The sequence below is a fragment of the Artemia sp. Qi Xiang Cuo genome, chromosome 8 (assembly GCF_049724085.1).
Source record: "Artemia sp. Qi Xiang Cuo chromosome 8, ASM4972408v1, whole genome shotgun sequence".
Classification (NCBI taxonomy): domain Eukaryota; kingdom Metazoa; phylum Arthropoda; class Branchiopoda; order Anostraca; family Artemiidae; genus Artemia; species Artemia sp. Qi Xiang Cuo.
This window is the reverse complement of record NC_142801.1, coordinates 72,237,484-72,264,889: the sequence shown is the minus strand read 5'-3', so window position 1 is coordinate 72,264,889 and position 27,406 is coordinate 72,237,484. Positions and strand designations below refer to the sequence as shown.

Sequence of the window (27,406 nt, the reverse complement as noted above, 5' to 3'; positions counted from 1 at the left end):
ATTATTAAATGCAACATTATAGTATTTTATTAAGTATCCTAGCAGAAAGACACTGTATTTACCTGATACAAATAATTTTTATTATGTTAGGCTACAGGGAAAAAAAAATCCAGAAAGTTAAGAAATTATAATTTACATGTCTAAATGGTTGTACATCAATCTGTTCAATGCAGAATAATATTCTCATATTTTTCATACCTTTCAACATTTGGTTGTTGAGAATTGTGAAGTATTTAGATTCAGAATTGAGCTTATGTGTTTTAGTATCCATTTTTATTTTATATAATCAATAGGCTAGACCAGTGGTATATGTTGCTGTATACATGAAAGCGTAAGTCTCAATAAACCCATTACTTTTCTATTTGTGTTGTTTTATTTATATGCCTGTATCTCACCGCAAGGTAGATAACTAGTTCAAATGTCTCCATTGGCAACGCTCCCAAGGAATCTGATAACCCTACGAAGTTCGATTACGTTCCTTGATTGATGGCACTTCAACGTAATTAATCACCCAACAAGGCAATTCTAACTTATTACTTAATATATTTTATTTCCTCCCAAAGGGAGTGGCACGGTCATAACCTAACAGGTTATGTATACGTGATGGTGGTGTGCGTGCTCTATACGTATACTCTGTACGAAGTACATCAAAATAATCGCTCTATATGAAGATAATATACAGCCCTGTTTAACTATGGATTTCCTAGTCGTACCAATTACTAACTTTGTTTGCAGCGCTAATGTTATATAGCACTACGTACGTTAAATTACTTATCTGGCATCAGTGGTGGAACCAGGGGGGAGGGGGGCGCGCGCCCCCTAGCGCGTGGGGTTCCAAAGACATGTGGTTCCTTGGGTCCCTAAGTGCAGCTCAGGGACAAATATCCAAGGAAGGCGCAGTAATACTTTCGTTAAAAAAAACCGGGCATCAACATGGGTGCCCCAGTTTCCATGGGTAGAAACTGAGAATTTAAAGTTGAGTTGATCAAGGGTTTTGCGTTTAGTCAAAAACTGGAATAGGCTTACCATAGTTCTGATTTGTAGGGGAAATTTTCGGATAACAAATTATCACATTTAGAGAAAGCACGCGTCATCTAACATTAAATATCCCGATGATGCAAGGAAGAATGCAGTTGAGGAACTTCAGAAGAGTCAAAAACTGTGTCCAATCTTCCAGAAATATTAATATGACAAGTTTTTTTGGTTAGCCAAGAGATTGTTAAGAGAGGGAAACCATACACAGACGGTGAATATATAAAGAAATGTGTTATATATGCATCTAAAAAGCTGTTCTGGGATTTTTAGAACAAAGCAGATGTTCTGAACAGAATTAAAGAGTTATCATTGTCTGCCAAAATCATTAACCCTAGAACAAGTAACATGTGTTCAAAAGTAGCCACCCAGCACATCAAAAATCTGAAATTGATTTCAGCTTTATCAATAGTAGGCTAGTTGACGAGTCTTATGACATAAATGATGCAGTGCAGGTTTTACTTTTTGTAAGATTTATATTTCATTCAGGCCCTAAAGAAGAACTTGTAGGATTATTGTCACTCAAAAGTTAGACGCGTGGAGAAGATGCTACTACTACTACTAGAAACTGACCGCATCAGCAAGCCAGTATGGATAAACATCATATTCCTCTTGATAAAATTGTGTCGATTTCAACAAATAGGGCCAAAAGTATGACCGGCGTAAGATAGGGTTTGTTGGCATTTTGAAAGAAAAAAATAATCACGAGATACTTGTTTACCATTGTATCATTTATCAAGAAGCACTTAGTGCGCAAATATTTCCGAAAGAAATTTGTTAAGCTACGGAATTAGTGATTACAATTATCAACTGTCTTAGCTAAAGCTCTTAATCATTGCCCATTCAATGAATATTTATATAAAGTGGAGAGTGAGTAGCTGATCATCTGCTTTATACCAAGGTACGTTGGTTATCAAGAGGGAAGATTTTAAAATGTTTTGCATCCCTTTTTCCGAAATTAAAGTTTTGTCCTTGAAAAGGGCATTCACTATCCATAACTAATTGACGATCCTTGGACTGAAAACTTTTATGTCATGGTAGATGTTACGTCTCATCTAAATCAGCTTAATCATAAACTACAAGGGAAAGGAAACTTAATTTTTTCGATGTTAAAAAGAAGTAATAACATTCAAAAATAGATCATCCATTTTTGCTCAGGATTTTGAAAGGGAACGTTGTTTCCAAGCCTGCTGAAGTATCACCAAGAAAATAATTCCTCAATTGGTAAACAATATTTGAAAAAAAAACTATTTTAAATATGAGGGAAGCATTTCTCGACAGGTTTCATGAATTTAAAAACAGCATAGCCACTTTAGAATTCGTCAAAAATCCTCTTAATGCAACGATCACCGAATTGACATTTTATCCTTTGAAATTGACATTGGTAGCTTTGAAATACAATTTCTAGATTAAAAAAAGAAGAGATATGGTGCGCTAAACTCAAACCTCTCTGTGTTGAATATTGGAGATGAAAAAATGTGATCTTTGTTCACAACACAAGTGATTTGCTTTGATGGCCTGGAGAAGGAAGAAATGGCCGTTTTCAACTATCGAAATAGTATCCCCGACTCTTACAATCAGCTTAAAAATCTCGCGTTTGCTGCTCTTTCCCTTTTCGGTTCTACACGTATTTGCAAACAATCTCTTTCAATTATGATCATTATCAAGAGCAAACTGAGAAGTCGTGTTAACTAAAACTAAAGAAACACTCTTTTTTAAACTTTAAAACTAAAAACAACAACATAAAAACTTGACTTACTCAAACTTTCCAAGGAGATACAAGCACATTTTTTAAATCAAAAAAATTTATTATGTATGAAATTTAGTTTTATTTAATATACTACTTATTCAGTGTGATAAAAGATTACTAAAGCAAGATTTGGCAACTAATTATTTTTACTAAACTTCAAAAGACTCTTGATTTAGTTATATTTTATTATTCTGATCATAGCCATAAATAGAGGGGAGGATAATTCTATTCCAAAGATTAAACCAGACCACCCCTCCTCCTGAATAAAATGTAAAAATGTTTCCTCATAATATATTTTTTTGTAGAATTTTATATGGCTCCTCCCCTAAAAAATCATTTGAACCCCTCCATTTTTTGCTTTACTATTAGCTAACTCCCTTTTTTCTACATTACATTTTTGAATGTGTGCAACTATAAATACTATGCTGGTTATTTTGGAATCAATTATGTATTTTCTTAGCAAGAGAGCTGAATAAAGAATTAGAAGAATGGTTATCAAAAGCTGATTTATGCCATGGCCCAGCTAGAGCTATCATTGCACCGTAAGTAAAGGAACATTTTATTAACTTTTTACTCATGCAGTTTTATTCTATTCCTGTTATTACACTGCATGCTGTTTTAATACAAAATACGCTAGAATTTGGCATTTTCTTAATTACAGGATTTCTTAAAAATAGGCCTACCCATGATTAATATTAAAAAAAATATGATAGATTCAGTGATTAAAATTAAATGAATACACTGCTCACAGTGGTGCCAATTCCCAAAAATTTAGGGGTGGAATGGGGGCAAGGGATTTTTCATTTTCATTTTTTTTTTATTGGTTTTTTAATGAAAATACCAAAAAAGGTTTCTTATAAAATCAATGTGAGGGAAATTATTCCTGTCCCTTTTTCCTACTGGGCAGACTGGTTCCTGAATTGCTCATTATTTATAATATCTATAAAAAAAAAATCTCCACTTACAGTACTCTTTGAAAGGCGTTATGGTGAGACACGACATGAGTATTTAAATATATTTTTTTATTGTTTATGTTACTGTCTTTAGTCGAAACTTACTTTTGCTGCTTCATATTTTTGTTTGCTATTATTCAAGAAAATAGAAAGAATTCACGTTAAACTTCCATTTGAAAATCTCTTAAACCTACCAAGGACAGTGAAAGTGAGGTTTTGGTGTTTGAATAGGTTAAGTGGAAATATACACAATCATATATATCTTAAAAAACTAGGACGAATTGGAAATTAAATTTTTATTGAAAATGACCTCCCATGTGTTTTCATGCAGTTTTTGGTTGTGGCAGATACCAAATTTAAGAAAAAAAAATGGGAAAAGAATGAGGACACCTAACAGCTTAAGAAAGTATAGCTTCCCTTTGAATACGTAATAGTTTCATGTGGATACAGTGTCGGTGGATACAGAGCGGGGAGACAGGATGGTTCCTGAAACCAACTCGAGGGAGCCGAATTTCCTGGGATGGTCTTATTAACAATCAGAAAATACAATTTAAAAAATAACTTTTTTCAACTGAAAGTACAGAACAACATTGAAAATGACACAAATAATTCCATATATGACTGGGACTGCACGTCCCCAATCCCTTGTTCGTGAAACTAAAGTCTCTGTTGCTTTGAAAAAGCGTTTTATTCCAATTAAACGATAGTTTTACATGTGGAAGATAAGAAAAACAAACTTGTAGAATTTGACAACAACGGTTTTTTGTCCATTGAAATTCAAATTCTAATCATCTGTTGATTCCCAAAAACAAGTACATCCTTTTGCTCGTATAGTTGTCTTTGGGAATCAACTGATTGCTAATGTTTGAATTTTTTTAGATGAATTTACCTAACTCATCTACATTGTAAAATCTACCTAATTATTTTGACTTATTTATTTTCATGCTTTTGGGACAATGATCATTTATTTTTACCCTCTTTTCATACAATACAAAATGCACTAGAGGAGTATAAGGAGAGAAAGAAAAAATAATGAGTAAAAGCATAAAAAGAAAGGCATAAAAAAAAGAATAATTAACGATTGTACAGTAAAGTGACCTACATATCTAGCAAAGAATGAAAAACAAGTACAAACTTAAATCAAACTTAAGACACGGAATATATTAGTTAACGTGGGAACACTGACGATAATATGATAAAGACCCAAAAGCTTCAAAATTTCGAGGCGACAAAAAGACGGATCTTAGAGAGTAATAGTTTTTGGATGTGAATAGGCCTAAGATGGGTCCAAGGATCAAAAAATGTTTCTATTTTGCTAACTTGTTGTACTTACACAACAAGAGAGTTTTTAGCTCAAAATGGTTGAACAGTAGGCTTATTCAGATACTTATTAGTATTAAATAAATCATTTCCTGATTTAAATGAATAAAATAAAATGCTGCACTGACCAGTGATGTTCAAAATACTTCGAAAAAATATCTTAAATACAAATACAGAATACTCAGGTTCAAAAGTATTTAAATACGTATTTCAAATACTGGGCCTAAGATCACAAAAGGAGAATAGTAAAAACCTTTATTGGCCTTCAGCAGAAGCAACTTTTCAAAGCTTTTGTCTTCCAGCTTATTTCTTTTACAAGGAAGAATCGAACCGCCGACTGAGAAGAGACGCACAACTTGTGCAGAGGACCAAATTCGTGCGTTATACTTACTGAAAACTTTTAACACTGTTGGATACTGTAAGATAGGTGCTGTGTCTTTGCTTCCTTCACCAATGGATCGCAACAAATCCACTTTCAAAGACGAGTTTCTCAACTCGTCTGGTTCCAAGTTCTGGCTCTCGACTCCCGTTAACGAGAAAAAATAAATTTTTTGGTTATGATATGCTTCTAGGAGCTAGAGAGCATGGCAGGTTTCTGTCGGCAGTTCTTTCTTTACATATGACAAGTTTTCTCATCTCCTCCAGTATTGCCTAAATCAGCACAATTTTCTCATCCTCAGGCACCCATCTTGCTTTGAAAGCTAGCTGAGTAATACTGGCAATACGAACTCTCTGAAGGTGTCATTATTAAAATCTAGCAAGAAAAGGCTTCAAAAACGTTTCTTGAAGCCATCTAGGATTGCGTCCACAAGAACATTTGCAAGTCTTAGAGTACCGCGATGTTTCATGTCTCCCAGATTCTTTTTTAGTCCTATCCGGACGGGCAATTCAGTGCCTAAGAAACAATCCTTCCCACCTTGCAAAATGTCTAAAGCTTTTTTCAGAGCCTCAGTGACTTTCACATGTTCAGTCAACAGCTCTTTTTTAGCACTTTTGAGTTTTGGCACCTTTAGCTCATCACATACATTCATCAGTTCATCAGTCTCCTGGATGTCTATTGCTCGCTTTGAAGCATCATACATTGAATCCCATCGTTTGCATTTTGGAAAAAACGAGTTGCTTCTCCATTAATTCTTTAAACTTGTCTGATGCTTTTGTACCCCAGTGAGTTGTATTCCATAAGGCCTGACATTTTGCAAATGCTGCTCTACTAAGCCTTTTGCGCGGTTCACACGTGAGAGCCTGCTCAGCATCTGTAGTTGCTACTAAGTTTAGCATGTGGCTGCAGCAGCGTGGATGGTATGGTAAATGATAGTCATCGTCCATGTGAGTATGAGTAGTACTGCTGGCTAGGATTTTACCAACTGCGCCTAGACTGACTGCTTCTGGAGCACCTATCTCATCAGACTTCTGCTCAACAGTGACAATGTGCTCTTCTTTGGAGTCAGTTTCATCATACATTTCATTGAAATCATCATTTACAGTTGCTGCCGGGGCTGCATGTTTTTGTAAAGCTTTTACGAAGTTACTTCCGTTGTCTGTAATAGTTTTAGTTGTCTTTGTATACGGGAAATTGTATTCTTCGTTTACACTATTCAACTGAAATGCATAAGCAGTTTCATCATGAGTCCCAACAAATTTGCGGCATGCTATAGATGCAGAATCTCTTAAAAGGTCTGCCTTGAGCCAATGAGCTGTTACACCAAGGTAGCTCTTGTTATTTGCATTCCAAATATCAGCTATTGCATGAAAGAAATCCAACTCTTTCAATTTGTCAAGCAGACTTTGCTTCATATTTTCAAATATGGAACCTGTTTTCAATCTGAGCATATTTTGTGACGTAACTGTTGCATATGGTGCCAGACATGCTACCAGATCTCTGGAAGTTTTTCTGTCAATGGTTATCAGAGGACTTCTTCTTCAAATATGTAATTGATTATCCGACTTTCCGGTTGGACATTCAGACAGTCAGATCAGCACCGAATGAAAAAGGTGGATGTACCATTGTGGCACGTTTTTTCGGCACATTGTAGACTTTTGCCCCCCCCTCTTAGAAATCGGCTAGTTCCGCTACTGATCAGGAACCAACCTTGCACTGGTATACCAGCCCACATACCCTACCTACAAGTGTGCTTAAGCTACCCTACTTAAAAAAAAAAAAAATACAGGATAACTGCTTCCAGACTCTGTTTTGAGGAAATATGGGACGAGAAACATTAAACAGAAAAATAAATCCAGACTTGCCATTTAATATTAATGTTTGAACAAAATTAGTTATTTTTATCAAATTTGTTTTTGAGCTAAAACGTGTAAACAAAATTAATTTGAGAGGCGTAGCTTGACAATTTACATTTTTCTGTTCTTAACCGCAATTAAAAAAAAAGAAAAACTTTATCATTTGTCTCTTGTTATCTCCTTTTCTATAATTTTTCGAGAAAGTCTATCCACACTTCAGTTTGCCATCCCATTTATCTGTTGAAAATCCGAAAACAGAACAGGATGGATATACGAATCTACACTCCCAGTTCTCTTGAAAGTGAATAATCTTAATGCACTATAAACTTGCTTGCACCTGAAAAGATTCCAATCTGAGAAATCAATTCAATTTGATTCAGAATATTTTACTTCTGCTATGGTTGGTGATTACAAAATATAAGATAAAAGGGAAAAAATAATAAATGGTAAAGGTTATGTTCTGTCGTGGATTGCTTACGCAGATGATTTACTCCTTTTGAGTCGATCACTTCAGTCACTTCAACAAAATGTAGATTTCTTAGCAAAGGTTTTTAGTGAGCATGGACTCCGTTTTCGCCCTGAAAAACGTCAGTTTATAATTCTTGGTCCTAAGGCTAATGATCTCCTTAAATCAGAAATTTCTGTTCGTATTTATGATAGTATTTTAAAACCTTTGGAATCTTTTTTATATCTTGGTGTGCCTTATGGACCAACTTTAGCTCTATGCCGTGATTCTATTTCTAAAGCAGTTAAAAGTAGAATAGCGTCTAGTTTCGGGGCAGTAATTTGTCTTCGCGATCTTCTTTCTCGGAAATTACTGGCTCGGGTATATAATACAGTCGCTTTGCCTCAGATTTTATTTTTTTCATCGCTTCTCCAGTTTTTTATAATTAGTAATATTGAGCGTGTAAAAACCACATTTTTTAATTTTGATAAGTTCCTTTGCCGATTTTCTAAATGTGAATCAAACATTTTTTTAATGAATACATATAAAAGAAAAAACCCTGTTGTTGTTTTGGAGAAAAAACGAAATAAATTTTTATCAAAATTGCCTGTTTTTTCTCATAATTTATGTATAGGTGCGCACGAAGCTTAATTTATTTTATTTTATTTGATTTAATTTTTGAATGAAGTGTTAATTTGTGAAGTGTTAATTTTAAGTGTTAATTTATTATCTATTGAATGAAGTGTTAATTTGTGTGGTAATTTTGATTGAAGGCCTTTGCGTACTTGTTGTTATATAGTTTAAAATAAGTTTATGGCCTGTTGATTAGCGGTTATTATTTTTTTACTCTTCGTATTCGGAGGAAATAATAAGTTTGAATTGAATTGAATAAATAAGAAATACCTTTCCTTGCAACTTACGTTACAACAACTATTCAATTAAAATTTCTCCAAAGGACCATTGAATTAGAGTGGAGGTGTGCATATTAACATCCTTGTAGTGTAGGGTGCAGAAGCCCTACAAATAGAACCAAAGATGCACAGTAAGAAGCGATATGTTTATATCCTGCATCCACTGGAGTGTATCTGTGCCACTTTATAGCCCAAATAACTGAATACTATACATTAAAAAACAAGGTGTTCTTATCAGAAGGAACTGTTACACACATTTACTCTGAATTAGTCCCACTTGGTCAATAGTTCCGTGGGAATTATAAGATTGCAGCCTTTTCAGGTATTGACTCACTTACCCTACTTAGGCCTACCTTCATATGTGAGAGAAAATTGCCGGTAAATTGAAGGCTCCCATAGAGCTCTCTGTTTTGGCAGCTGCGACAATAAGCTGTAACATGTCCTTCACAAAGCTTTTTACCTTAAAAATAAAAAATAACCATCAAGAATAAGTTGCCAAAACCACGCTTTCTATTTGCTTGGATTTAGTGGTTTTGAAATTTGTTGAATTTTGAAATTCCTTCAAAGCCTTGCCAAGTACTGACATCTACTAGAGGCAACAAAGAAGCTTGAACAATATATTTAGCAAAAATATATGTGTTTTGAAAGTATTTTGTATTTCAAATAATGGAAAAAAAATGTTTAAAGATATATTTAAAATACACGTAACAATTACGTATTTTGAAATAAATGGTATTTCATTTAAATACTTGAGCATCACTGGCGCCGACATTACCCTTTGGAAGTTATTATCGTGCTTAACTATGCCATAATGGCATGATCATTCAATCATTTCTTTTGTTTATGTTACTGTTTTTACTCAATTTACTTTTGCTGCTACACAATTGTTTTGCTGCATTAAACTAATAGTCCCAAAAACCCGTCGGGTTCGCCGCCGGGCCTTGGCAAATATTAGGCTTGTATCGATTCTCATTGTTGCTTGTCTTCTAACCGCAGATCATTTGAGCCTTTTCTTGATGTCCTGACGTCACCACACATTTGATACAGCCACCCTTGGAAAAATACGAATTCTTTATTAAAGTTGTGACCTATTTAGATCGTTCTTGTGGCTAGACATGTCAATTTGTCAGTTCTAAGAAGAAAAAAACTATGTAGCCAATTTTGAGGCCGGGCCTGGAATGGCTACGTGACAGACTTGTATATATAGATTCTCATTGTCACTTATCTTGTAACCGCAGACAATGTGAGCCTCTTCTTGATATCATGTTGTCATCATAGGTTCGATACATTAACAACCACCATGGGAAAAATACAAATTCTTCCTTATAGTTGTGACCTTTTAAGGTCGTTTTAGTGGCCAGAAATGTCAATATGCCATTTAAGAAAAAAAACTATGTAGCGGATTTGGAAGCCAGGCTCCGGCACTCGGCATATGGCAAGCTTGTATATATTAATTTTCATTGGGAATAGTAACTTCAAAATTAGTACCCTTTGTCTGCAACCATTTCCTCGGTAAAATGGAGGGCTCTCCAGGGAACGCATAGAACGTTGAAGGATCCCAAGGACTTGTAATCTATAGTTGCGTAGTGTATGACATCTTTATAGGTATATACTGGGTTTCGCACCACATTTTTTTTACCGTCGAAGATTATGATTGCGTTGTTCTTCTAACGTAATATTTCTTTTTTCTTCACTTTCATTTTTTACTAGCTCTGATTTTTGCTGTCGCTTATTTTTTAAAAGCACAAATTATTTTTTTTTAAGTACATTTTTGACACGTTCTGATTTTAAATCAGTAAAAAGAACAGAAAGTTTGAGTCACCAGAATTTTCACAAGTAATTCTCTGTGATTTAATCATTTTAGATTTCAGACCACGGCACAGTGATTTCCTGTCAGATAAACGGGTAAGGTCTTTTGTAATTTCAAAACCAAAATTTTGTAGAAAATAGAAATTTTTCATAAAATAGAAAATTTGGTGGATGAATGAAACTTTTCACGGTTAAAAAATGTCAAAAATAAGATAAGAGTTTTTTTAATTTTTACTATTAACATATTTTAGGACTTTTTTTGTTTTTTAGATCTCAGAATTTTATCATATTACAGATCAGTCTGGACAGTAATTTATCGACTAGAGGGGAAGGTCTCCTGAAGGGATACCTAAAGATATTTCTTCATATCTGCTATTAATATATCACAGAAAACTGTTCAATAGTCTGGATTTTATAGCTCTATTCAGTAACACTCTTATGCATTGCCTCTTCTGTACTAAACAATGTCTTAGCAAAAGAGTATTACCATTCGATTCCTCAGTCAACACTGTTTCTAAATGTATCTTGGTCGTTACCGTCACTATTGTGTTCCAGCCCCCGCCTAATGAGACCAAATATTACCCTAGACTGTAATGTGTTAAGATAATTGGAAAAAAAACTGTTTTCCTACTTTAGTAATTTTGACAGATAAGCAGTTGATCTACAATCAACCTTGACCAGAAGTGGTCACCAGAACCTCAATCAGAGGTGGGGTTTAAGAAAAAAGGATAAAGATCCTCCAGAGCATAGGCGCTTAGGCATAGCATAGGCGCATAGGCCATCAAATCAACGTTTCAGCTACCAGATCCTTAGGGACAGGTGGCAAGCCTTTTGTCCATCCTTGTGGTAGCTCGAAGTGAACACTGGGCCCTGTATTGCCAAGAAGAGCTTCAATCTACTGCAGTGGCAGTTCTGACCTCTCTTGCGCCTAGGGCAAAGCCCCCATCCTGTCACCCCCAAAAGATTCAGGCCAAGTTGTAAATTTTTTTTTATTTATTAACAAAATTATTTTTAACTTATTAATTAACAATTAATTTTTAATTTATTATTTAAATTACTTTATTATTATTATCTAATTACTTTTTGTTTATTTTATTAATTAATTAATAATTTATTAAATATTTCCATTTGTTAACTACGCCCTCTACTTTATTTTAATAAAAGTCCAATTTTTAAAATTAAAAAATGATTATAACCGTTAGATTATTTGTTTGAAATTTGGCGCCCCTAAAACTTCTGCACCCGGGGCAAGTGCCCCCTCTGCTCCTCCTTAAAACCGCCTCTTATCTACTGTGCTATCACTTGATGCTAATATTCATACTAAAGATAATTTTTATGTTATTTTCAGGCATGCTGGATATAGGTATTCGGGTCCTTGCGCTGCCCATGCATATCGCCAAATTAGCCCTGCAGTTATGTAAGTACACATATTAGGTTCTTCCATGCCACCATGGGTGTCTGCAAATATCTTTCTGGTGCATGTGAAGCATGTGAAGGTTTTTGTAACGTTTCTGGGAACCAATTTCCCAGTCTGCTAAATTACCCATCCCTAAATTACGTTCTGGTCTTTAGAAGGCATAGCTATTTGTGATAGTTTCTGTTTGTTAAGTTTGCTTGATTATTTATTGTATTTTGTTTTCTTTTTTGGTTTCATTTATTTTTTGATAGTTATTTATGTTCATTTTACGCTTGAATTACTTTTTCACTTTATTTCTGCTTGCTTTAGTTTTAATGTTTTTCTTTATTTATTTTTTTTTTTTGAAAAACTTCGTCTGTCGAATTGGTTTTTTAAATTGATTTTTGGTCGTTTTTAATTGACAATATCCTTTTATTGGTTAATGGAATGAAAGTTTCTTCAGCTTTTCACCTTAAGAATCAAGATTTTGGATTTCTATGTATATTTTGGACACAATTTTGCTACTAATTCTAATATTAGTTGTACAGTAAAACTTTGAATGGATGGGTTTGATCATTTATATTACTCATATAAATGGATTGCAAATCTGCAATATTTTTGGGCTTCCATAGCACTGAAGTCATTCTGACCTGCATTATGTTACAACCATGAATATACAAAATATTAATCGACCGTCCCCCTCAACATTTCCAGTGTTGCAACCTTAAAAAAATTGTACCATAATTCCCTTAGCTTTCTTGTGATACACCCTTTTGACAACCTTGAATACACATATTGTCAGTAGAAAGGGGGGTCCGACTCCCACGAGAACACCCTGCTGCCACCTACAACTTTTTTTAACATCAAATTTGGGCATAGAGTCCCTAGGGAGAACACGTGGTTAATTAAAGCGATTGGGAATTTGGAACACCTGTGCTGTCAGTCATTAATCAAATTGTTTCCGGGCGAAGTTTAATAATGTCTGACAGGTGATGTCATGATTGATTGATTGACATTAAAGGGGAATTAATTTGTTGTTTCTAAAGAGAATTGATTCACGAGAGGGGAATTAATTTGTTGTTTCTAAAGAGAACTGTCTCCGAGCGAATGTTTCGATCTTAGCAATGAAGAGATTGATTCACGTAAGGGTTTCCAAATAGTTTGAAATGTGTTAGCGCAGAGATGCCAAAACAAAAGGAACACGCTGAAATTACGTTTAGGGATTATTTGGGCGAAACCGTTTTAACCATTTTAGGGAATTATTTTGGCGAAACAGTTAGAGACATTTTAAAAGATGATTTTAGAAGAGAATTTAAGGGTGAAACTCTGTGGTCGTTATAATACACAAGTTGTATTTTAACAGTGTCGTGAGGTCCCCTACCCCAACCCCAAAGGGTTCCGATCCCCCTACCCCAACCCCAAAGGGTTCCAATCCCCCTACCCCAACCCCGAAGGAAGCCCCGGTCCTCAAAGGTCCCCCAAGCTCCCAAAGGGCCCCCGGATCCCCAAATGCCCTCCCCGGGCCCCCAAAGGCCCCCCCGGTCCTCAAAGGTCCCCCAGGCTTCCAAAGGGCCCCCGGACCCCAAAGGCCCTCCCCGGGCCCCCAAAGGCCCTCCCCCAGCCCCCAAAGGCCCTCACCAGGTCCCCAAAGGACCATTAGGCCCTAAAGGCCCCCCCAGACCCCCAGCACCCCAAAGGCCCCTGAGGCCCCATTTTTTAATACTTTTTATGGCTTTATTATATCTTTTCTGAACAAGTTATTTTCTTAATGTCCATCCTAAACCCATTTTACAAGTTGAAGTACCCATCCCTTTCACCCACAACTTTACTATACTGATTTTTGAAAGCTCCAACACCAAGCAATACTTTTCAAAGCCATTTCAGAACAAGTTATTTTCTTAATGTCCTTCCTAAACCCATTTTACAAATTGAAGTACCCATTCTTTACACTCACAACTTTACTATACTGATTTTTGAATACTCCAACATCAAGCAATACTTTTCAAAGGCATTTCAGAACAAGTTCTTTTCTTAATATCCCTCCTAAACCCATTTTACAAGTTGAAGTACCCATCCTTTTCACCCACAACATTACTTTACGGCTCTTGAAGGCCACAACACCAAGCAATACTTTTCAAAAGGCATTTCAGAACAAGTTAGTTTCTTAATTTCCCTTCTACACCTATTTTCCAACTTGAAGTACCCATCCTTCTCACCCACAACTTTACTTTACTGCTTTTGAATGCTTCAACACCAAGCAATACTTTTCAAATGGAATTTCATAACCAGTTACTCTCTTAATGTCCCTCCTAAACTCATTTTACAAGTTGAAGTTCCCATCCTTTTCACCCGCAACTTTACTTTACAGCTTTTTGAATGCCCCAACTCCAAGCAATACTTTTCAAAAGGCATTTCAGAACAAGTTATTTTCTTAATGTCCCTTCTAAACCTATTTTTCAACTTTAAGTACCCATCCTTCTCACCCACAACTTTACTTTACAGCTTTTGAATGCCCCAACACCAAGAAATACTTTTCAAAAGGCATTTCAGAACCAGTTATTTTCTTAATGTCCCTCCCAAACCCATTTTACAAGTTGAAGTACCCATACTTTTCAACCACAACATTACTTTACAGCTCTTGAAGGCCACAACACCAAGCAATACTTTTCAAAAGGTATTTCAGAACAAGTTATTTTCTTAATGTCCCTTCTAAACCTATTTTTCAATTTGAAGTACCCATCCTTCTCACCCACAATTTTACTTTACAGCTTTTGAATGCTCCAACACCAAGCAATACTTTTCAAATGACATTTCAGAACCAGTTCTTTTCTTAATGTCCCTCATAAACCCATTTTACAAGTTGAAGTACCCATCCTTTTCACCCACAACTTTACTTTACAGCATTTGAATGCCCCAACACCTAGCAATACTTTTGAAAAGGCATTTCAGAACCCATTTCCTTTCTTAATGTCCCTCCTAAGCCCATTTTACAAGTTGAAGTACCCATCTTTTTTACCACAACTTTACTTTACAGCTCTTGAAGGCCACAAAACCAAGCAATACTTTTCAATGCACTTCACAACAAGTTCTTTTCTTAATGTCCCTCCTAAACCCATTTTAAAAGTTGAAGTACCCGTACTTTTCACCCACAACTTTACTTTACAGCTTTTTGAATGCCCCAACACCAAGCAATACTTTTCAAAGGGCATTTCAGAACAAGATATTTTCTCAATGTCCCTTCTAAACCTATTTTCCAACTTGAAGCACTTATCTTTTTCACACACAACTTTACTTTACAGTCTTTTGCATACCACAACACCAAGAAATACTTTTCAAAAGACATTTCAGAACAAGTTTTTTTCTTAATGTCATTCATAGACCAATTTTACAAGTTGAAGTACCCATCCCTTTCACCCACAACTTTACTTTACAGCTTTTTGGATATCTCAACACCAAGAAATACTTTTGAAAAGGCATTTCAGAGCAAGTTTCTTTCTTAATGTCCCTTCTAAACCAATTTCACAAGTTGAAGCATCCTTCCTTTTCAACCACAACTTTATTTTACAGCATTTTGGATACCCCAACACCAAGAATTACATTTCAAATGGCATTTCAGAGCATCATCTTTTCTTAATGTCCCTTCTAAAACCATTTTACAAGTTGAAGCATCCATCCTTTTCACCCACATCTTTACTCTACAGCTTTTTGGATACCTCAACACCAAATAAACCTTTCAAAAGGCATTTCAGAGCAAGTTCCTTACTTAAAGTCCCTTCTAAACCCATTTTCCAACTTGAAGTACCCGTCCTTTTCACCCACAACTTTACTTTACAGCTTTTTGGATAACTCAACACCAAGCAATACTTTTCAAACGGCATTTCAGAGCAAGTTCATTTCTTAATGTTCCTCCTACACCAATTTTACAAGTTGAAGCATCCATCCTTTTCACTCACAACTTTACTTTACAGCTTTTTGGATGCCTCAAAACCAAGAAATACCATTCAAAAGGCATTTCAGAGCAACTTATTTTCTTAATGTCCCTTCTAAACCCATTGTCCAACTTGAAGTACCCATCCTTTTCACTCACAACTTTACTTTACAACTTTTTGGATACCTCAACACCAAGTAATACTTTTCAAAAGGCATTTAAGAGCAAATTTCTTTCTAAACATCCCTCCTAGACCCATTTTACAAGTTGAGGCATCCATCCTTTTCACCCACAACTTTACTTTACAGCTCTTGAAGGCTCCAACACCAAACAATACTTTTCAAAGACATTTCAGAACAAGTTCTTTTCTTAGTGACCGTCCTAAACCCATTTTACAAATTGAAGTACTCATCCTTTTCACCTAAAATTTTACTTTACAGCTTTTTTAATGCTCCAACACCAAGCAATACTTTTCAAAGGGCATTTCAGAACAAGTTCTTTTCTTAATGTCCCTCCTAAACCCATTTTACAAGTTTAAGTACCCAACTTTTTCACCCAGAACTATACTTCACAGCTTTTCAAATGCCCACAACACCAAGCAATACTTTTCAAAAGGCATTTCAGAACAAGCTATTTTCTTAATGTCCTTCCTAAACCCATTTTACATGTTGAAGTTCCCAACCTTTTCACCCGCAACTATACTTTACAGCTTTTTGGATACCTCAACACCAAGAAATACTTTTCAAAAGACATTTCAGAGCAAGTTCTTTCTTCATGTCCTTTCTAAACCCATTTTATAAGTTGAAGCATCCTTCCTTTTCACCCACAACTTTACTTTACAGCTTTTTGGATACATCAACACCAAGAAATACCTTTCAAAAGACATTTCAGAGCATTATCTCTTCTTAATGTTCATTCTAAACACATTTTCCAACTTGAAGCATCCTTCCTTTTCACCCACAACTTTACTTTACAGCTTTTTGGATACCTCAACATCAAGAAATACCTTTCAAAAGGCATTTCAGAGCAAGTTCCTTTCTTAATGTCCATTTCTAAACCCATTTTCCAACTTGAAGTACCAATCCTTTTCACCCACAACTTTACTTTACAGCTTTCTGAAAGCTCCAACACCAAGCGATACCTTTCAAAGGCATTTCAGAGCAACTTCTTTTTTAATGTAATTTCTAAACCCATTCTCCAACTTGAAGTACCTATCCTTTTCACTCACAACTTTACTTTACAGCTTTTTGGATACCTCAACACCAAGAAATACTTTTCAAAAGGCATTTCAGAGCAAGTTCATTTCTTAATGTCCCTTCCTAAAACCATTTCACAAGTTGAAGAATACATCCATTTCACACACAACTTTACTTTACAGCTTTTTGGATACCTCAACACCAAAATATACCTTTCAAAAGGGATATCAGAGCAACATCCTTTCTGAATGTCCCTTCTAAACCCATTTTCCAAGTTGAAGTACCCGTCTTTTTCGCCACAACTTTAGTTTACGACTTTTTTCCGCACTCAAACATCAAGCAATACTTTTTAAGGGGCTCTATTATGTTTTTTCAGAACAAGTTTTTTCTTAATGTCCTTCATAAACCAATTTTACAAGTTGAAGTAGTTATCTTTTTCACCACAACTTTATTTTACGACTTTTTGCACACCTCAAGATCAAGCAATACTTTTCAAAAGACATTTCAGAGTAAGCTCCTTTGCTAATGTCCCTCCTAAACCCATTTTACAAGTTAAAGTACTTATTTTTTTCCCCACGACTTTACTTTACGACTTTTTTCCACACCCAAACATCAAGCAATGCTTTTCAAAAGGTATTTCAGAACCAGTTATTTTCTTAATGTCCTTCCTAAACCCATTTTACAAGTTGAAGTAACCATCCTTTTCACCCGCAACTTTACTTTACAGCTTTTTGAATGCTCCAACATCAAGCAATACTTTTCAAAAGACATTTCAGAACAAGTTCTTTTCTTAGTGACCGTCCTAAATCCATTTTACAAGTTGAAGTACCCATCCTTTTCCTCACAACTCTACTATAAGGCTTTTCGAATACCCCAACATCAAGCAATACTTTTCAAAAGCATTTCAGAACAAGTTCTTTTCTTAATGTCCTTCCTAAACCCATTTTACAAGTTGAAGTAGCCGTCCTTTACAACCAACACCAAGCAATACTTTTCAAAAGGCATTTCACAACAAGTTCCTTTCTAAATGTCCCTCGTAAGCCCATTTTACAAGTTGAAGTACTCATCCTTTTCACCACAACTTTACTATACGACTTTATATTCTTAATGTCACTCCTAAACCCATTTTACAAGTTGAAGTACCCAAATTTTTCACCCAAAACTATGCTTCACAGCTTTTTGAATGCCCACAACACCAAGCAATACTTTTCAAAGGTATTTCATAACAAGTTAATTTCTTAATGTCCATCCTAAACCCATTTTACAAGTAGAAGTTCCCAACCATTTCACCCGTAACTATACTTTACAGCTTTTTGAATGCCATATCATCAAAAAATATTTTTCAAAGAAAGTTCAGAACAACTTCTTTTCTTAATGTCTGTTCTAAGCCCATTTTACAAGTTGAAGTACCCATCCTTTTCACCCACAACTTTACTTTACAGCCTTTTGAATGCCCCAACACCTAGCAATACTTTTCAAAAGACATTTCAGAACAAGTTCCTTTCTTAATGTTCCTCCTAAACCCATTTTACAAGTTGAAGTACCCATCATTTTCACCACAACTTTACTTTACAACTTTTTTCTTAGTGTCACCCATAAGCCCATTTTATAAGTTTAATTATCCAACTTTTTCACACAGAACTTTATTTCACAGCTTTTTGAATGCCCACAAAACCAAGCAATACTTATCAAAAGGCAATTCAGATAAAGTTTTTTTTTTAATGTTCATCCTAAGCCCATTTTCCAAGTTGAGGTACCCATCCTTTTCACCACAACGTTTCTTTGAACCTTTTGTGCACAACACAATATCATGCAATTTTCCACTTCAGTTTAGATTTTTTTTTTGTGCTCGCGACAATATAATGGAAGTTTCCACTTCCGTTCAGATTTTTCTCAGAGATGAAAACATTTTAAATACTGTTCCAAATTTTTTCATAGAATATGTAAAGTTCAAGTTATCTTCTGAATTTTATTAAAGAACTTACAGTTCAATTCTGATTTCTCCAAAGAAAATAAAAATCTTCCATTTCAGTTCTTAATTTCACAAAGACAAAAGGAAATTTAAAGTTCTATTTGAAATTTCTCAATGAAGTGAAGAAAAGTTCAAGCTCTCTTCTGAATTTTCTCAATGAAAAAGAAATTAGTTTTTCATTAATTCTATTTTTCCTAATAATATAAAAAGGTTCCACTTCAGTTCAGATGTTTCCCCAAAGATATAAATTTTAAATTCTCCAAATTTTTGTAGAAGATAGAAAAAGTTACACATTGATCGTGAATATTTCACTATGAAGATAAGGAGCTAATTTTCTCATTGATGTGAAGAAAAGTTCAAGTTCTTTTCCTAACTATCCCTATGAAAAGAAATAAGTTACAGATCAATTCTATTTTTCAAGAAAAATAAAAAATTTCCACTTCAGTTCAGATTTTTCTCAAAGAGATGGAAAAATTTAAAATTACTGTTCTAAATTTTTCATAGAAGATAGAAAAAGTTTTACATTGATCATAAAAAGTTAACTCAAGTCTGAATTTTATTAAAGAACTTACAGTTCAATTCTAATTTCTCCAGAGAAAAATATAAATTTTCCACTTCATTTAGTAATTTAACAAAGACACACATAAATTTAATGTTTTCTTATTAATTATATCAGAGAAAAGAAAAAAGTTACAGTTCAGTCCTAGTTTTTTTCAAAGATAACAAAATATTAAAAACAAGAATGATGTGTGAGAGAGAAATATCAAGTCAACAGTGGGGGAGTTTCCGGCGCGAATGGTTAGGTTAGATTAGGTTAGACTAGATTAAATTAGGTTAGACTAGATTAAGTTAGGTTAGATTAGGCTAGGTTAAGACAGGTTAGGTAGGTTAGGTTAGCTAGATAACTGGGTCTCCATGTTTAAGTTAGGTTAGGTTAGGCTGGATTAAGTTATGTTAGGTTAGGTTAAGTTAGGTTAGGCTAGCCTACGTACGCGCGCGTACGTAAATCCAAAAAGCTGTAAAGTAAAGTTGTGGGTGAAAAGGACGGGTACTTCAAGTTGGAAAATGGGTTTAGAAGGGACTTCAAGAAAGGAACTTGCACTGAAATGCCTTTTGAATGGTATATTTGGTGTTGAGGTATCCAAAAAGCTGTAGAGTAAAGATGTGGGTGAAAAGGATGGATGCTTCAACTTGTAAAATGGTTTTAGAAGGGACATTAAGAAAAGATGTTGCTCTGAAATGCCTTTTGAAAGGTGTTTCTTGGTGTTGGGGTATCCAAAAAGCTGTAAAGTAAAGTTGTGGGTGAAAAGGAAGGATGCTTCAAGTTGGAAAATGGGTTTAGAAGGGACATTAAGAAAGGAACTTGCTCTGAAATGTCTTTTGAAAAGTATTTCTTGGTGTTGAGATATCCAAAAAGCTGTAAAGTAAAGTTGTGGGTGAAAAGGATGGGTACTTCAACTTGTAAAATTGGTCTATGAATGACATTAAGAAAAAAACTTGTTCTGAAATGTCTTTTGAAAAGTATTTCTTGGTGTTGTGGTATGCAAAAGACTGTAAAGTAAAGTTGTGTGTGAAAAAGATAAAGTGCTTCAAGTTGGAATATAGGTTTAGAAGGGACATTGAGAAAATAGCTTGTCAAAAAGCTGTAAAGTAAAGTTGTGGGTGAAAAGTACGGGTGCTTCAACTTGTAAAATGGGTTTAGGAGGGACATTAAGAAAAGAACTTGTTGTGAAATGCATTGAAAAGTATTGCTAGGTTTTGGGGCCTTCAAGAGCTGTAAAATAAAGTTGTGTGTGAAAAGGATGGGTACTTCAACTTGTAAAATGGGTTTAGGAGGGATATTAAGAAAGGAACTGGTTCTGAAATGCCTTTTGAAAAGTATTGCTAGGTGTTGGGGCATTCAAAAGCTGTAAAGTAAAGTTGTGGGTGAAAAGTATGGGTACTTCAACTTGTAAAATGGGTTTAGGAGGGACATTAAGAAAAGAACTGGTTCTGAAATGTCATTTGAAAAGTATTGCTTGGTGTTGGAGCATTCAAAAGCTGTAAAGTAAAATTGTGGGTGAGAAGGATGGGTACTACAAGTTGGAAAATAGGTTTAGAAGGGACATTAAGAAAATAACTTGTTCTGAAATGACTTTTGAAAAGTATTGCTTGGTGTTGTGGCCTTCAAGAGCGGTAAAGTAAAGTTATGGTTGAAAAGGATGGGTACTTCAACTTGGAAAATGGGTTTAGGAGGGACATTAAGAAAGGAACTTGCTCTGAAATGTCTTTTGAAAGGTATTTCTTGGTGTTGGGACATTCAAAAGCTGTAAAGTAAAGTTGTGGGTGAGAAGGATGGGTACTTCAAGTTGTAAAATAGGTTTAGAAGGGAAATTAAGAAAATAACTTGTTCTGAAATGCCTTTTGAAAAGTATTGCTTGGAGTTGGGGCATTCAAAAAGCTGTAAAGTAAAGTTGCGGGTGAAAAGGATGGGAACTTCAACTTGTAAAATGAGTTTAGGAGGGACATTAAGAGAGGAACTGGTTATGAAATTCCATTTGAAAAGTATTGCTTGGTGTTGAAGCATTCAAAAGCTGTAAAGTAAAGTTGTGGGTGAGAAGGATGGGTACTTCAAGTTGGAAAATAGGTTTAGAAGGGACATTAAGAAACTAACTTGTTCTGAAATGCCTTTTGAAAAGTATTGCTTGGTGTTGTGGCCTTCAAGAGCTGTAAAGTAATGTTGTGGGTGAAAAGGATGGGTACTTCAACTTGTAAAATGGGTTTGAAGGGATATTAAGAAAAGAACTTGTTCTGAAATGCCTTTGAAAAGTATTGCTTGTTGTTGGAGTATTCAAAAATCAGTATAGTAAAGTTGTGGGTGTAAAGGATGGGTACTTCAATTTGTAAAATGGGTTTAGGAAGGACATTAAGAAAAGAACTTGTTCTGAAATGGCTTTGAAAAGTATTGCTTGGTGCTGGAGCTTTCAAAAATCAGTATAGTAAAGTTGTGGGTGAAAGGGATGGGTACTTCAACTTGTAAAATGGGTTTAGGATGGACATTAAGAAAATAACTTGTTCTGAAAAGATATAATAAAGCCATAAAAAGTATTAAAAAATGGGGCCTCAGGGGCCTTTGAGGTGCTGGGGGTCCTTTGGGGGTCTGGGGGGGCCTTTAGGGCCGGGTGGTCCTTTGGGGACCTGGTGAGGGCCTTTGGGGGCTGGGGGAGGGCCTTTGGGGGCCCGGGGAGGGCCTTTGGGGGTCCGGGGGCCCTTTGGGTGCCTGGGGGACCTTTGAGGATTGGGGAGGAGGGCCTTTGGGGGCCCGGGGAGGGCGTTTGGGGATCCGGGGGCCCTTTGGGAGCTTGGGGGACCTTTGAGGACCGGGGCTTTTTTCGGGGTTGGGGTAGTAGGATTGGAACCCTTTGGGGTTGGGGTAGGGGGATCAGAACCCTTTGGGGTTGGGGTAGGGGACCTCACGACACTGTTAAAATACAACTTATGTATTATAACGACCACAGAGTTTCACCCTTAAATTCTCTTCTAAAATCATCTTTTAAAATGTCTCTAACTGTTTCGCCGAAATAATTCCCTAAAATGGTTAAAACCGTTTCGCCCAAATAATCCCTAAACGTAATTTCAGCGTGTTCCTTTTGTTTTGGCATCTCTGCGCTGACACGTTTCAAATTATTTGGAAACCCTTACGTGAATCAATCTCTTCATTGCTAAGATCGAAACATTCGCTCGGAGACAGTTCTCTTTAGAAACAACAAATTAATTCCCCTCTCGTGAATCAATTCTCTTTAGAAACAACAGATTAATTCCCCTTTAATGTCAATCAATCAATCATGACATCACCTGTCAGACATTATTAAACTTCGCCTGGAAACAATCTGATTAATGATTGACAGTACCTGTCAGACATTATTAAACTTTGCCCGGAAACAATTTGATTAATGACTGACAGCACAGGTGTTCCAAATTCCCAATCGCTTTAATTAACCACGTGTTCTCCCTAGGGACTCTATGCCCAAATTTGGTGTTAAAAAAAGTTGTAGGTGGCAGCAGGGTGTTCTCGTGGGAGTCGGACCCCCCTTTCTACTATTGTCTTTTGATTTTGTTCAGTATCCCCCTCAACATGCTCTGAAAGTGTAAACTTATTTCCCAAAGCCGTCCCTGATATATCGTAGATACGTCCTTTTGACCATATGGAAACCCCTAGTTTCATTCGATTTAGTTTAACGCCCCCACCCCCCCCCCCCTCAACATGCCCTGAAAATTTCAACTTGTTACCTTTAGCAGTTTCTCAAATATTGCAGGTTCGCCCTTTTGACAACTGGGATGCACCTATTTTCTTTAAATTTAGCTCAATACCACCCTCAACATGCCCTGAATATTTCTGAAATTTATCAGTTCCTTGAATATCACAGATACCACCTTTGACAAACTTGGATGCACATAGAATCTTTTGATTTAGATCAATTAGATCAATATATAATGTATTTAGATCAATATCTCTCTCAACATGTGCTGAAAATGCTATCTTATTGCCCAAAGTTTCTACGACAACTTCTTCCATATAAAGTGGCCTGGGTAAACAGAAAATAATATATTGAAGTATTATTGCTGCTTACTTATGCAGCGCTTTTGCACTTCCATTAATACCGTTGCAAACGTGCTACTGAACGAGGGTGCATTATAATTGTTAATATCAAGAATAATAGTTCGTTTCAACCAACTATGAAAGTTGAGAAGTCGATTACCAACGAAAAAGAAAAGAATTTTTTTGTAGAGCAGAAACAGATTTAGCCAAAAACAGAGAAAAAATAACACAGTGTGGTGATTACCCGGATAAGTGGGCCATAAACGCCAAAGTAGGGTAAATATGGTCGGTGAGCGTGAGCCTTTGCATGGCGATAAAACTTAGAATATCAGGGGTGCCTAACCCCCTCCCTCAACAATTTTCCAAAACGAAAAAAACCTCTACAACAATACAATTTTAATTTTCCAATTACAATGCAAGTATTTCGGTTAAGACCCCCGCTTGACCATCCTCAGTGCACAATATTCAAAAAACAAAAAATAATGATAAGAATCCAATGATAATATAAAAAAAAATCTTAAAGCTAACACAAAACTAAAATATGAAGACCCTCTCAAAGTAACAGTGAAAGGACATTTGAATACAAAATACAATACTGAATGGCAATTCAATTTTTCAATTTATGCAGAGCATTTTTAAAATGCTCTGAAGTTCCCTGATATTCTAAGCTAAAACTTAGAATATCAGGGGTGCCTAAGTCCCCTCTCTCAACAGTTGTCCAATCACTGGTTCTGCAAGACAGGTACAAAAGCAACATGCATTATCTGAAATACGTAATTTTAATATCTTGATATGCAAAGGGCAAACAAAATAAAAACATCAACTGCAAACAGAATTGTATTATCAAAAAAGCTTGTGTGCAGTTTAGCCATTTCGTTCCTATTGTATCTTCTGAGGTTTGGAAAGATTTTAGTGTGCCCTGATTCAGCTTATCTTTAAAAATTATAGAATAACAAGAGTAGATGAAGTTGTGTTGAACAAGTGTAAATATTGAACAAAAATAATGTAACACCTCATACAAAAGAAGACCATTTCCTTTTACCATAAAATATTCGCTAACACTCTTATGTACTGCCTTTTTTTAACTATTAATTAGAAAAATCTTTCCGAAAAATAAGTTTTTCAAAGTTTTATTATTTCAAGTTTGAGTTTGAAATAAGGAATTTTCAAAAACTTGACGCTTTTGGCAATCAAAAACGAACAAAAATTAATTTAAAAAAAATTTCGAAAAATAAGTTTTTGAAAGAAAAGAAAAGGTCATTTTAAACTTAAGCTCAGCAGATACAAATACCTGCTAAAATTCAAACTCAAAACGACCAAAAATTACTATTAAAGAATAAATGAAACCCAAAACGAACAGAAATTAAATATACAATGATCGCAAAGAACATACAGCAAGCAATAATATAAATGAAAAAGTAGATCTTAAAGCGAGTAATGCTTAGAATGAACATAAAAATCAAGCTTAAGACGAAAAAAATATTTTCCTATTGAAATACAAATGAAACTTGAAACAAACAGAAATTAAATAAACAATCAGTGCAAACAAACGTACAATAGATATTAATGTAAATTAATAAATAAATCTTAAAACGAGTGACACTGCAATTGAATAGCCTATGCAAATCAAGCTTGAAACGAACAAAAATCACTACAAACAAGAGTTTGGATATCGCCTCCTTCTCTCACTGTACAAGTCTAAAACCTACTGCGTCATTGTCGCTTTACTGAAAACCAATTTTATTACAAATATTTTCCTTTGTACTTAATATTGAAAGTAAATATAAAAGTAACAATACCATTTTTGATTGTTGATCTTCCATCAACTCACGCCTTCATCTACCATAGATCTCATTCTACCTTCTATTTCTATCAAAAGTAGTTCATAACAAATAAAGTTTTCCTAAAAATGAAAGTACTGCCACCTTCCTTATCTGTAGATAAAACCAAAAGTCCATTGCGTCATTGGCACTTCACTGAAGGCGAATTATATTACAAATATTTTTTTTTCCAGATCTTACAGCATTGAAAATAAAAATAAAATTACAGTGAAATAAATTCTCGAACTGATGGATCTTTTAACAATTAATATCATTATACATCAAATATTCAATTTGATGTTGTTCATGCTTTCCAAGACTGTTCCAAGACGCATATAGTTTTCGGTGAAGTGCCAATGACGCAGTAGGTTTTAGACTTTTACAGTGAGAGAAGGAGGCGACACCCAAACTCTTGTTTGTAGTGATTTTTGTTTGTTTCCAGCTTGATCTGCATATTCAATTTAAGTTTCACTCGTTTTAAGGTTTATTTATTCATTTACAATAATATCTAATGTATGTTTGTTTGCATTGATTGTTTATTTAATTTCTGTTTGTTTTAAGTTTCATTTATACTTCAATAGCAAAATATTTTTTTGTCATTTTAAGCTTGATTTTCATATTCAATATAAGCATTACTCACTTTAAGATCTATTTATTCATTTATATTATTACTTGTTGTATGTTTTTGGCTATCATTGTTAATTTAATTTCTGTTCGTTTTGGGTTTCTCTTATTCTTTAATAGTAATTTCTGGTCGTTTTGAGTTTAAATTTTAACAGGTATTTTATATGCTGAGCTTAAGTTTAAAATGGCCTTTAATTTTCTTTAAAAAACTTACTTTTCGGAATTTTTTTTAATTAATTTTTATTCGTTTTTGATTGCAAAAAGCTTCAAGTTTTTAAAAATTCCTTATTTCAAAATCAAACTATATTTAAATAATCAAATGTTCATCAAAGTATCAAAACTGGTATCAAAGTAACAATATCAAAGTGAAAAAATGGGTTTGTGCCAACCTCGGAGTTTTTATTTTCTGATGTTTGAACTATTTTTAACTTAATGGCTATCTAAAAATTTTTATCGGATGGGCATGGGGAAAAAAGGGCGTGGGGGGGGGGGGGGTAATTGCCCTTCAGTCTCTTTTGACTCTTATAAAGTAAAGTAAAACTTTCTATTTTCTATCAAATGAGCCCTGTCTGAAGTTTATACGAGCATCCCTTCTATAATAACCATATATACCCGCAGAGTATAACTTACAACGCCTGTCCCTGAGCCCTGGGGGGTTGTGTCGACCTCAGAGTTTTAATATCTGATATTTGAACTATTTTTAACAAACCGGCCACCTCAATTTTTTATCGGAGGGGTCTATCCATCCGATAAACCCAAAAGCGTGGAGGGTGGGTGGGGTTAGTTGCCCTCCGATCTTTTTTTACTCTGAGAAAATGAACTAGAACTTTTAATTTCCATTCAAATGAGCCCCCTCGGACGTTTATACGAACATCCCTTTCATAAAAACCATATACAGCCCCAGGACATAACTTACAATGCCTGCCAACCGGACCCTGGGGGGTTGTGTCGACACCGGAGTTGTTGTTATCTGACTTTTGAACTATTTAAAAAAAAGGGCTATCTCAAAATTTGTATCGGTTGGGTTTGGGGAATAAAGGCCCTGGTGGCCCTGGGTGGTTGTGTCGGCACCGAAGTTTTTTATCTGACCTTTGAACTATTTTTAACAGAATGACAATCTCAAAATTTCTATTGGATGCATTTGGGGAAAAGGGGCCTTGGTGGGATAGTTGCCCTCTGATCTCTTTTGACTATCTGAACTTTGAACAAAATGTATATCTAAAAATTTTTATCTGAGGCATTTAGGGCGCGGAGGGTGGGGGGGCTAGTTGTCCCCCGATCTCTTTTGACTCTTAAAAAGTGAACAAGGACAATCAATTTCCAATCAAATGAGCCCTCTCCGAAGTTTATACGAGCATCCCTTCCATAAGAACAGTATATGCCCCCAGAGCATTACTTACAACGCCTGCCACCGGGCCCTGGGGGGATGTGTCGAC

The 27,406-nt window shown here is 35.3% G+C and overlaps 1 protein-coding gene across 2 annotated transcripts in view; it reads left to right on the top strand.

The window, feature by feature from the left end:
- Positions 1-27,406, top strand: part of LOC148949773 (protein MEMO1) — a 153,804-nt gene that overhangs the window by 30,576 nt on the left and 95,822 nt on the right. For both annotated transcript variants that reach the window (XM_089093746.1, XM_089093745.1), the window contains exons 2-3: positions 3,243-3,324; positions 11,804-11,872. In XM_089093746.1, the coding sequence (XP_088949872.1) occupies positions 3,243-3,324; positions 11,804-11,872 (151 nt within the window). The remainder of the gene's footprint in view (positions 1-3,242; positions 3,325-11,803; positions 11,873-27,406) is intronic.